This window comes from Salminus brasiliensis, chromosome 12, assembly GCF_030463535.1.
Source record: "Salminus brasiliensis chromosome 12, fSalBra1.hap2, whole genome shotgun sequence".
Classification (NCBI taxonomy): Eukaryota; Metazoa; Chordata; class Actinopteri; order Characiformes; family Bryconidae; genus Salminus; species Salminus brasiliensis.
This window is the reverse complement of record NC_132889.1, coordinates 23,587,839-23,600,884: the sequence shown is the minus strand read 5'-3', so window position 1 is coordinate 23,600,884 and position 13,046 is coordinate 23,587,839. Positions and strand designations below refer to the sequence as shown.

Below are 13,046 nucleotides of genomic sequence, written 5' to 3'. Positions count from 1 at the left end.
AGCATCAGGGCCCTCAAAACAACCCGTTTTTTTTAATCGTGCAGTAACTTAATAACGGGTCTTTTCCCAGTTCTGAATCTCCATTAGCCTGCAGCGCACACGGCGCATGTGCTGGAGCGCGAGCTCCACAAACTCCCCGCCACTTTTGGTGGGAGTTACCACAGCACGGCGCGCGCGCGTCTGTGTGTATGTGAAAGAGAGAAAGCAGAAAAGTGTGTGTGAGAGCTGTCAGAGCGAACCCGGCAAGTGCAGTGTGTGTGTGTGTGAGAGAGAGAGAGAGAGAGAGAGAGAGAGAGAGAGAAAGAGAGAGAGAGAGAGAGAGAGTGAAGGAAGGTAAGGGAAGCGAACGCAGACTAAGATGCCCGCCGCCTCGTCGCGTCCTTCCGTCTGGAAATTATGGTTGTGCTCTCGGCGGACGGAGCGGGAAGAGCCGCCTCGAGCATCGCGAGCGTGAGTGAGGGCGCGCGAGATGGAGCGAGGCGAGCAGCAGCAGCAGCAGCAGCAACAGCAGCAGCAGCGCGCGAGGAAAGCCAAGCCGGCTGGTATCACTAACAGCAGCAAGAGGAAGGACAAGAAGAGCAAGCAAGTGTCGGGGAAGGCTTTGTTCCGAAAGAAGTCGCTGAAATCTGTGGGAAGTTTTGTGAGTAAGGTGTTCAGGAGTCTGGGGGCTTGGGCTCACGGCGGAGAGCCCCCGGCGGACTCGTTGGCAGACGCCGAGGAGGACGACGAAGGGGGCTTCCGAGACGGCGGAACGGCAGCCACCGGGAACTCAAAGGAGGACGGCCGGGGAGGAGTGCGAAGTTGCTCGCTGCAGTCCAGACACTCCTCGGCGGCCAAGGAGAAGGAGAGGCTGCCGCTGTCGTTCGGGGACAAAATCCCGGGCGTCCTAGGCTTGAAGAACCACGGGAACACGTGCTTCATGAACGCCGTGGTCCAGTGCCTGAGCAACACGGACCTGCTGGCCGAGTATCTGGGCCTGGAGCGCTACAAGTCGGACCTGAGTCGGAAGAGAGTAAACGGAGCGGTGAGGGAGGAGGACTCTCAGCATGGAGCCGGAGCCGGAGCCGGAGAGGTCACCGAGCAGCTGGCCGCTCTAGTGAGGGCGCTGTGGACGCTGGAGTACACACCTCAACTCTCGGTGGAGTTTAAGGTGACACAAGTTCGTGCACTTTGGGTGGGGGGGGGGGGGAAGTATTATGGTGGATGGATATCTATATATATGGATATGGTGATGAGACGATTAGTTGATACAGATAAAAAAAGTCTGCCACAGAAGTTCTTTATAGCACATCAATATATAAATATAAAAAAATAACAAAGCTATATATTTTTGTTAGTAAATTTAAAAGTGAATAATAATTAGGAGTGCACTGTAATATTGGATTGATATATTAATAATAATAATAATTAGGGATCATTATATATATATGTAAGCCAGTATATTACACACACTGGCTAACTGCTACACTATCACTATTACCATACTATATTAGCAGCCTTACCCAAATGATCTCCCACTAGCAAAATTACGTTCTCAGAATATACCCCTAACATTCCCCTAATGCTCCCTTTAACGTTCCCCTAACGTTCCACTTTCTGTTGCATTGGGAATGTTGCACTGTCCAGTTTCTTAACATTCCCAGACTGACACCTCAGCCTTATTAGCAACGACAAACAAACAGTCTAGGAACGTTGTCTTGGATTGTTTTGAGAACATTCAGAATGACGTTCTCAAAACGTTCTCCTACCATTACATTTTGGTTGCAGGGACACATTGAAATATTCCCTCGTCGTCAGTCGGTTCAGTTTTTGTAACATTCTCAGAACTTTGTCCTTCAATTTTACGTCAAAATAACAGCTTCACAATCATCCTGATGGTGCACTGACTGTAATGGCATGTCTGTCAGTGCCACCTCTCTCTCGACTGCGCTTGACCAACTACAACAACAACAACAACATAGCATCCTGTCGCAGTAACATTTCACTTAGCTCTAAAGAAACACTTGCTGGCAAAGGTGGGATTAGAACCCACATGTGCAGAGCACAACGGATTAGCAGGCCATGGCCTTAACCACTCGGCCACCTCGTCCACTTCCCGGGTTTCTCCATTCGGTTTATAGGACATTAGTGCTTAAAATGCATTCTTGGAAGACTGCTTTTGACCAACCACAACAACGTGACATCCTGTCACAGTTATATTCTACTTGGCTCTAAAGAAAGACTTGCCGACAAAGGTGGGATTCGAACCCACACGGCATTAGCAGTCCATCGTCTTAACCACTCGGCTTTTATAAATTCCTGTAATTTTACTCTACCAGTCCACAGTTCAGTTCACATGCTTCTTTCACTTCAGATGCTGATTCTGTATCTCTTAGACTGTCAAATGAATGGATACCATGAGGTTTGTATTTACTATTTTTTGTAATTAAGTAAAAGTGAATTACTCTCCCCACCTGCAGGGGGAGCCCTGGAGCAAAGATTTTTCACATAATTCAAGTTAATTAAGGAAATTGTCCCAGAATCTCAGAACATTGCCCTACATTTTCATTTTGGTTGCAGGATTGCCAAAATGGTTCCACTGTAGCTAAATGCTGATAGAAACTCGTCTGAGCTACCCAGCATTTTATTAGTTGCCGGTCCAAAAATTGAAATACTGAGTTCTCTATAAGCCACACTTACTACATCCAGCATTTACAGTATCAGCATAGGAAATGAAGCTTGTTAGGTGGTAGTCTTCACCTTTTGGGTTTAAGATAAGATACAGAAGCACGAAAGTTAGAGGTGCAAGGAATAACCAATCAGTCCAGGTGCTGAACCAACAGAACAGAATGAAATTAAATGCAAGAGAAGGGATTAGGAACTCTGTGTGAATGACTGATTTCTTTTCTCAGTTCACTTTCTGAGCTGCTTAGCCCAAGTCCTTAATCAGGTACTGTTACAGTCACCTGCCAAACTCATTGTGTGCACTTTTAGCCTGTCGTTTCACTAAACACACTTAATGAGTACGGTGTGTAAGTAAAAGGCTGTTACTTTTACCGGGTCAGGCCTAATAAATACAATTGCCAAGTGTGGAAAAGAACAGAACTTAGGTAGGTGTAGGTAATGCCCCTCTCTGCTCTTGAACAGTTCTTCAGAAATAGATAGTTGGCTGGTTTTCTTGGAATGCACCAAAATCGCCCTGTAGGCACACAATGTTAGTCTGTCCTTTAGCACTGCTGGGCTAGTAATCGATTTGCCTGTGCGCTAAAAACTTTAAATTTGAGGATTATCCACTTTATTAATGTATCAGGTTATAACACCTCTCCAGCTTGCTGACAAACACACTGTCTTTCCAGTGCTCCCTAACTGGCCGCTGTTAAAATGGTGTGTGTGGTGTGCTACACAATCCAAGAGAGTAAGTTTCGCAGGTTTGTGTGTGTGTGTGTGCACAACTATCATTCCTTATGGTCACGCAGTTCATGCACACCATGAACCTTGAACACTGCCAGCACACAGAGTAATCTGTACTTTAGAACAATTTTAGGTGCATTTAGGGGTTTCGTGAGGACATTTTTACAGGGGATCACTCCTACAGGTTAATTGTCAGGGATTCTATAAGTTCTATAATGTAAATATATATATATATATATATATATATATATATATATATATACTAATAAATATATAATATATATATATATATACAGTGAGTCCAAGAAGTATTTGATCCCTTGCTGATTTTCTTTGTTTGCCCACTAATAAAGACACTATCCTTCTGCACTTTTAATGGTAGATATATTCTAACATGGAGAGACAGAATATCAAGACAAAAATCCAGAATATAATTTTAAAGAATATATTTTAATTAATTTGTATTTCAATGAGGAAAATAAGTATTTGATCCCTCTTGCCAAACACACTCAATACTTAGTGGCAAAGCCTTTGTTTGCAAGCACAGCGGTGAGACGTTTGTTGTAGTTAACCACAAGTTTAGCACACACACCAGGGGGAATTTTGGCCCACTCTTCTTTGCAGATCCTCTCTAAATCATGAAGGTTGGTGGGCTGTCGCTTGGCAACTCTGACCTTCAGCTCCCTCCATAGATTTTCGATCGGATTGAGGTCTGGCGACTGGCTGGGCCACTCCATGACCTTAATGTGATTTTTCTTGAGCCAATCCTTTGTTGCCTTTGCTGTATGTTTAGGGTCGTTATCATGTTGGAAGACCCAACCACGGCCCATTTTCAGATCCCTGGCAGAGGGGAGGAGGTTGTCCCTCAGGATTGTGCGGTACATGGCTCCATCCATCTTCCCAGTGATGCGGTGAAGTAGCCCTGTACCCTTGGCAGAGAAACACCCCCAAAACATTATGCTTCCACCTCCATGCTTGACGGTGGGCACAGTGTTCTTGGGGTCATAGGCAGCATTTTTCTTCCTCCACACATGGCGGGTGGAGTTGAGGCCAAAAAGTTCAATTTTGGTCTCGTCTGACCACAAAACCTTCTCCCAATAACTTGGTTCATCTTTCAAATGATCATTGGCATACTTGAGGCGCGCCTCCACATGTGCTCTCTTCAGCAGGGGTACCTTTCGGGCACTGCAGGATGTGAATCCATTGTTGCGCAAAGTGTTGCCAATTGTTTCCTTGCAAACTGTGGTCCCAGCTGCCTTCAGGTCATTTGCTAACTCCTGCCGAGTGGTTGCAGGACGATTTCTGACTGTTCTCAGCATCATTGCCACCCCACGAGGCGAAATCTTCTTTGGAGCACCGGGCCGAGGTCTGTTGATTGTCATGTTATACTCTTTAAACTTTCTGATAATTGCACCAATAGTTGTTACTTTCACATCCAACACCTTACTAATCTTTTTGTAGCCCATTCCAGCTTTGTGAAGGTCAACAATTCTGACTCTGAGGTCCTGTGACAGCTCTTTGGTTTTACCCATGTTGGAGACTTGAAATCTGTGTGATCTGTCTGATTCTGTGGACAGGTGTTTTTCACACAAGTGATTAGTGAGAACAGGTGGCTTCAGGTCAGGTAACAAGTTGATTGGGAGTGTCTAACTGGTCTGTAAAAGCCAGAACTGCTAATGAATACTAAGGGATCAAATACTTATTTCACTCCATGAAATACAAATCAATTAATATATATTCCTTAGATTTATTTTCTGGATTTTCTTTTTAATATTCTGTCTCTCCATGTAAGAATACATCTACCATTAAAAGTATAGAATGATCATGTCTTTATTAGTGGGCCAACGAAGAAAATCAGCAAGGGATCAAATACTTCTTGGACTCACTGTATATACTGAAGTAGTTATTTAGGTAATCAACCACTCACACTAGATGAAGGTAATCAACCACTCACTCAGTGGTTGATTACCTTTATCTAAAGGGGCATCTGTTAAAGAGGTGGAATATATTAGGCTCTACGTAAACAGTTGAAGGTGTGTTAAAAGCTAGACAAAATGGGCCACTCTGAGAGGCCAATTGTGATGGCAAGACGACTGGGTCACAGCTCATCAGGAAGGCAGATCTTGTGGGGTTTTTCTGGTATGCAGTGGTTACCTAATACCTAGTACCTAGATACCACAGGACGTCTTTAGAGGTCTCGAGGAGTCAGTGCTTTGACGGCTCAGATCACATTATATTGACAGAAGTATTGGGACACCATTGGCATTCATGACACAATTCCACTGCTCCACAGCTCAATGCTGGGGGGCTTTATACCCACACCTGGAGTTTGGAATGGCACCAGTATGTTTCTATAGGTTTCTAATAAGTTCTTGTTCTATTGGCAGTGCTTTTCTACAGGGACTAGGAAAGCTGTGTGTTTGCATTTACACACCTGTGCACATCTGTGTCAGCAATGGGTGCAACTGAAAGTAACTGAATGCATTCAGGAGTGAAGGAGTGACTCTGTATGTTTGGACATTTTCATTTTTTTATTTTGGTATTTTAATGCACAGCAGTTGTAAGAAAACCTTTAATTGAAACAGTCTGTGTAGAATTTACTTAACATTAGGATTTAAGAGATATTTTGAAATGCATGAATGGCAGCATTTCATTAAATGAATACAGTATGGTAAAAGGGTTTACACTTTTGTTGGATTGGACACTTGGACACTAGATGCCCAATAATCGTAGATATTTTATTTACCTTAAGCTTGCATTCAACTAAATATCTGATATATTCAGCTTCATTTGACCTAATCCTGCTTCTAACACTAATCTTAGCCTCAACCCAGAACCAATAACTAACCCTCACCACGATCCCCTTCCTCATATCAACCCTAACCCTAACATTGTTCAGAAAATAATAATAAACAATTCCATAATAATTTTTAGCCACTGTAATTGTTTGGCCAGCGTAAATGACAGTCTTCCGTTCAGTCTGTAAAGCCAAAACTAAGCTTTAGTGTCTTCTTCTCTATAAAACATGCAGTCATCACTGACAGCTGCTCTTTACAGTAACATATCCCTCTAGAATTACAGGCCCTCTCCTCTGAATAGTCCAGTATTATTAAGCGTGAACTAAAGTGAACTGATCCAGTTTGTAATTGCAGAAGTTCAGTGATGAATTACCAGCTGTCCATACTAGATCTATGAATGGAGCGCTGCAGTGCTTAACCTGACTGTGGGAGCGGAAGTTTCAGCATTATATTGCCATTATAAGATAAAAATAGTACTAGCCTGGGCTCATCTGTTAGCTTTAGGATCTTGCAGGTCCAAGTCCCATTGGGCTCCTCCACAACTGGCCGCAGAGAAAACAAATCTCATCTGCTTTCTTAAGCTGTATGGTAGGCTGAGCCATCTATCTTGAGGTAAAGAGTTACTGAAGTGAAGATGATATAGTGTGGGAGAAATCTACAGTGAATTATAGCACTGGAACTATTAAAGAGAGGAGGTACTCACATAGCTGGAGGGCAAAACCTACTCCGGAGATGCAGAAACTCTGCAATCTGAGCTTGCTGACTAGTGCTTTTTACACCTTGCACATATGTGCTTTTACCTTTAGTACAGTGGTAGGCTGATATTTACACTGGCCACAAAGCCAAAACTAAGACTTTATGACCAGAATGATTGAATCAATAAAATATAAACAAAACAACAACCAAACACTACAGAACAACAGCCATAGAGACAATAACACTTCAGTGCTACATCCCTAAGACTACCTAAGACTACATGTGAACATGTGTAAATATTACCGGACTGTATTAATGTGTTCATGTAAGCTCATAAAGCTGAAAGGATCACATTTAAATGTATTGTAAAATGTATTTAAATATAATTATGTAATAATTTAGTTAAGGCTGCACAATGTAGCGTTTCAGCATCTTCATTACAGTGTGCACTTGCGCAATAGTGTGGCAGGATATGGCAGGATGTGCAATGTCATGTAAGACAAAGGCAAAATGTGGAATAGTGTGGCTGTTGAGGTCCGTACCGTCGTATGGCCTGAACAGCGACTCCTGTGTACCATTACACCCCTGCATCATTTCAATATATCAAATGCAGCTGGTTACCAAACACTTCAGATTGGGAATAGGTCAAGTAACATGATATATTTCCATTCTAGTAACACATGGAGTCATTTAGACCCATCTTTCAGAGTTTGTTTTAAGCTCCAATGTCGTTTTAAAGTCACGAAGGCTCGGCCCGTATTAGATCATTTGATTCAATCTTACCACAGAGACTGTAATGTTCTCACTCATGTCTCAGGACTCATTGCTGTGTCTTTAACATCCCTTTACAGTCAACTCTTCCTTATCTAAGAGTAATTAATGCAATCATAATGTAATAAGATACTTTGTCATAAATCCAATAACCAAGCCTTAAATAAGCATGATTAGATATCTGTTGGGGTTAGACAGAGAGCCGCATTCTGGCCCAAGATCTTGTGACTGGAAGGGTCTGAAGTTCACGTGTGGAACATCTAAAATTGTCATGTGAGTTACAACACAGCTCCATAAAGACTGTGCAACTTAATGTAGACTCCCATGCCTCTCATGACTCAATGTCTTAAAAACAGGGAAAGAACAAAATCTATACAGAATTAAATTACCCCATAATCTGGAGCCTCTTCCTGCATCAAGTATTTGGCTCGGCCAGCGCACAGTGTATCTATCAATCATACAGCTTGTCGAAGCACGTCAGAGGAGAGGACCAACAAATGGTACAGGTGGACGTGCTTCAGAGAAGTGCTGAATTTGTGATCCTCATGTTTGCCGTGGTTAATATCAGATGTTATAAAGCATGGTCTATTTTTAATCAGCAAAAATAGATCATGAGTGACATAATGAGAGCATTAGAAAAGAGCAAAAATCATCATGCGAAAAGAGGCCTAAACTGCTGCTAGCAGCAAAACACTGTAACACTGCAAATGCTATATAAGCACTTTTTTCAACATTCTAAATTCGTCAGAAGAATTATCTATACATACCTTTGTAACTTACCTCATTTATAGGGCCTGATTTTCTCTGTTTTGCATATGGGACACTAAATGGGAAAAAGCGCTTTTGCAGCACATAGATCACATGCATTTGAAAAAGTGATTTCCCCCTCAACTTAATTACTTGTTATTAACACTTTCAGCAGCAATAGCTGTTACCAAACATTGTAGAATTCAGCCTCAGGAGGGTTTTGGAGCATGAACGTTTTGTCCTCGAAATTGGTCAGTAAGCCAGGCATTGGACTAGGCCATCACAAATCCTTCATTGTGTTTCTTACATAGAGTTTATTGTTCCCTGAAGCAGCAAAGCATACCATGATTCCATCACCATTACAGTACTTCCACCATGTTTGACAGCAGCTGATAGTTTTGTTGCAGATGTAATGGGCCCCTGTCTTCCTAAAAATGCACTTTTAGCTTATTACTCCACAGAACATTATTCTGAAAAACTTGGCTTGGGTGTCCTCTTGGTTAGTAGTAGTTTTTGTCATGAACACCTTAATGAAGAGAGCGAGACCAGCAGTTCACAATACATGCAATCGCAGACTAAGTACATCAGTAGCCACAGATTTTACTATTTACTATTATTACTATTACTTACACTTGGCAAATGTACCCTTACTGAATACAGTGATTTTCAACATCTGCAACATCTATTCAACATCTGCTGCACTTTGTCTGATCAAACCAGTCTAATTACGCTGTTGGTAATGAAACTTGATCAGTGTTCGTTAAGCCCTAACAGTAACCTCAATATGCTTAAAAAAGCAGGTTGTGTATCACCGTAGCAAAATTTATCACGATACGATAAAATATCGTAAAAAACTTCAGCGTAAAACCTTAGATGTTTCTCTGGGTTCCTAACGACTTCCTGGATGAACCACTATTCCAAGTCTTTTAAGTTGGAGATGGTATCTCTCGCTGTGGGTTGCTGAAGTATCAAAGTCTTGTAACCCATTCTAAACTGATAAAATTTTATTTTCCATCTCTTCTAAAACAGACACGTGTTTATTTAGGTAGTCTAATTTTCTTTACTTAGGCTTACTTTAATCTTATGTTAAATTTAGTTTGAAAATCTGAAACAATTAAATGTGTGAAATATGCAAACACTCTATGCCAAAAGGGACACTCTTTGCCAAAATGAGCATTTTTAATGTGTTATATACAATCCTGTAGCACAGCATTGCATACCTCAGCCTCAGCTGTTTGCCACAAGTGCTGATTTTGTTTTTTTCTTGTGTTTTCATCTATCAGTACTCCCCCACTGCAGTACCCAGCATGCATTACACCACTACTGGAAATTCCCCTATGGTGATAAAGAAATCCCGATTACTAGTGTAGCCGCTAATATATAAATATCAAAATTAAACATAGTCTCAAGTCAAAACGCCCACCTTCAGGATAGAAGAAGGGTATTTTCTGGTCTTTCGCCCTTCAGAGTCTACTGTGGTACCGCTGTAGGAGGTGAGCAGGCTCCTTTAAAGCAGTGTTAACAGCATGTATGCATGCAGTGATGGTTACATTTTTCTTTTTGGCTAATGTGCCCATTTAAGGAGTTTACACTGCCTTAACACATGCAGTTCATCTTGTGCAGGCTGTGAGATACAGCTGATGTATTGAATCAGGCTTGTTTACTCAGGACAAAATGAAAAGAAAGAAGAGGTCGGCTCTGTCAAAACAGAAACTTGAACTACTCAGCTGCCTAACTCCGAAGTGTTATAGTGATTTGCCCCTGTTTAAAACAGCGTATGACCTGAAGTGTCACAACAAAATTCTTAACATATTTGTAGAGAGATAAGAGTGCTGAGAGCTTAACCTGTGAGCAGAAACTCAAACAAAGGAGCTTGTTTAATGAGTAGGTGACCTGTTTATAGGTAAGACAGAGGCTTGCATGACATTTCATAAGCCTTAATTTAGTTTGTGTTTCTCAGTGTTTTTTTACGCTCTTTCAACACCAAATAAGGTAATTGCAGAGCTACAAAAAAGTATGCTCAATATATTTACACTAAAAACAAAAAGGCAGAAACTAAACACAAATGGAATATAATCACGATGCGTCACGAAGATCAGATGCATAACGACGTGTGAGAAGTGTAAAGAGATCCAGTGACAGGCTTCACAGGCAGCAGCTGAGAACTATCACTGATAAGGTAGAATGGAAGAAGATAACCAAGTAGTTAAACATGTAAAATAAACATTTATCATAAGCAGCAGTTCCTTTTAGCTTCCAGAGTTTCTTTGCTGCTCTTAAGTGTGAGGGGGTTGGGTGGTTCAGCCCTAGATCATGAAGATGTCAAGATGCTGTTAGGTTGGAATTTCTGCAGGACCATTAAAAAAACTAACAATGGCTGCCTCCTTCGTGCCCCTTGGAAGAATACATGAGCTATGTTTATCTTTCAGAGTCAGCTCTAAAGCTCCACCACTCATCCAATGAAAACAACGTATGAGTTAAAAATTTGCCATTTCTGGTGGTCCATCGTCTAGAAAAACCTGTTTCGCAATCAAGTCGGACTCGGCTGCAGCCCTAACTGTAGCTGTGAAAGGAGCTCACTTAGTGTTAGCAGTTACTTAGTGGTAATGAGTAAAAGGAAAATTTAAATGTTGAAATTGATGACGTCATTGGCTAAGGTGACTAATTGTGGCGGCCCAATATTGGATCGGTAACAGTATCGGTATCAGTACTTCGTATTCATATAAAGCATTAGACACTAGATGGAACAAACAGCAACTTGCATGACTGTTGAAATGAAATGAACAGAAACCTGGGTCAGTTTTTTGTCGTTCCCCCCCCCTCCCCCCCCTTTATACTGTACTTATACTGTTATACTAAACTCTGTGAGCCAGAGTTCACACAGCGATCATACTGTGAAGCGAGCTATGACTTTTGTATACTATTACACCCCTAGTGTCAGTCGATACCAAAGATTTCATAATCAGTTGGTTTGGTTGGTTCAAATAAATGACTTGGGGGGGGGGGGGAATTTTTAAATAATAATAAATAAAAAGTTGGCATTAAATGGAGCTTCTTTATGTCTTTATATTTATATCTAAATGTATAAAATGTTATGTCAGGCAAACTATAGCAAGACACTTATTCCTTGTGTATCAGGTGAAACTGGCCGTATCAAATGACCCCAGGTGAATTGGATTCAGTGAAGAAGCTAAGCTAAGCAGTTTCATATGGAACAGTTGAGTAAATAACTAAAACAATGACAATTTCATGGCCAAACAACAAAGACAATGTATTACAACACCAATATTTCCTTAACTGTGAGTTTATAGCCTTTTATTTGACATAGAAGCTATACTTGTGTCTGTTTCTATTCCAGGATCAAAATGACATAAAAATGTTATTATTATTATTAAGTTATTATTATGTTTTAGTAGTAGCATCTCTGTAAGCGCATCAGCTATTTTTTCTGGACACATTATTGGTAAAGTTCCTGAAAGCATTAATGGATGTTTTATTCACAGAGATAATAGTAATAATAATAGGCACTCGTGTTTTTTTTTTTTTTTTTTGTAATTGTTTGACGAGCCCTAACTCAAAGTGAATGAATTGGAGGAACATTTTCATTGGAGCTTTAACGCTGTCAAAGAGGAATAATAAAAATGAAAATAAATATCCCTGTTGCCCCAACAAAGTCTGTTTAACACATCACCACAGTTATTTTCTTCATAGGATTCTGTTAACAACATAGGCCTAGCTCAACACTTCTTTTTGCGGGTGAGGAGAGTAAAGGAACAGCATGTTCTCCTCCTTTCACATTTAAGTCTGAGGTGCCCAATATCTCCCTGGATGCCACTGATGGGTTAAATGTGGAACTGAATTCCATTGTACTGCGGTGAAGTGATCTTAATCTAATCTTAATGTTTTAGTCAGAAAAGAAAACTGGGCCACTGAGCCACTAAGTCAGAGAAAGCTGGCATTTGTCTGTCAGCCAGTCTCTGTTCTACCTGCACTCTTTAGTAGTTCTTCATTCCGTGCTCTTTAAAAAAGAAGTGAACACAAGGTCTTTAGGTTTTCCAAGGAAAAATGGCTCACCCCCTTGAAAATGGACTGTATTTACCCAAAATGAGTTTGACACTCCTGTTCTGTGGCATCACTCCAAAGAACCCTTTCTGGCATTTTTGTTCAGAGTAAAGCTGTGTTTATGTCTATATCTATAGGCCTGTATCATTGTTCGGAGTCTCTGTGTGAAGATGTCTTCAGAGTGCTGCTGGGTTAATGTTTGACTGAGGTGAGCATTGCGCATGAGTTAATGACTAGGCTTCTGTAGCGTGTCAGTATTTTGAATCAACAGCAATCTCCAAATGACCGATTATGTGGAGCGCTGACTGACCACATCCTTAGTGAAGTACCTTCAAAACTATAATTTCATGCTGTGAGCCCAGTAATATAATACTGTGGACAGCAAATAGCAGCTTTTATGATAACAGGCTTGAATAACTTAGGCCTCATTGTTCTCTTTCTTATTAAGACTATTTTAAGCAATGGCCTATGGGAATTTATTAATGCACATGTGTAAAAAAATATTTTCTCCCCGTTAACTTCCAGCCTCACAAGATCTCGCTAATTTTACTTTATCTCAGAGCTAAAGCTGTAGGCACTGTT

The 13,046-nt window shown here is 41.1% G+C and overlaps 1 protein-coding gene across 1 annotated transcript in view; it reads left to right on the top strand.

Annotated features, from left to right (window-relative positions):
- The first annotated feature begins 234 nt into the window (after positions 1 to 234).
- The window catches only part of usp43b (ubiquitin specific peptidase 43b), a 127,208-nt gene continuing 114,396 nt past the window's right edge, over positions 235 to 13,046 (top strand). The window contains exon 1 of the mRNA XM_072692864.1: positions 235 to 1,150. Within this exon, the coding sequence (XP_072548965.1) occupies positions 470 to 1,150 (681 nt within the window). The 5' untranslated portion in view covers positions 235 to 469. The remainder of the gene's footprint in view (positions 1,151 to 13,046) is intronic.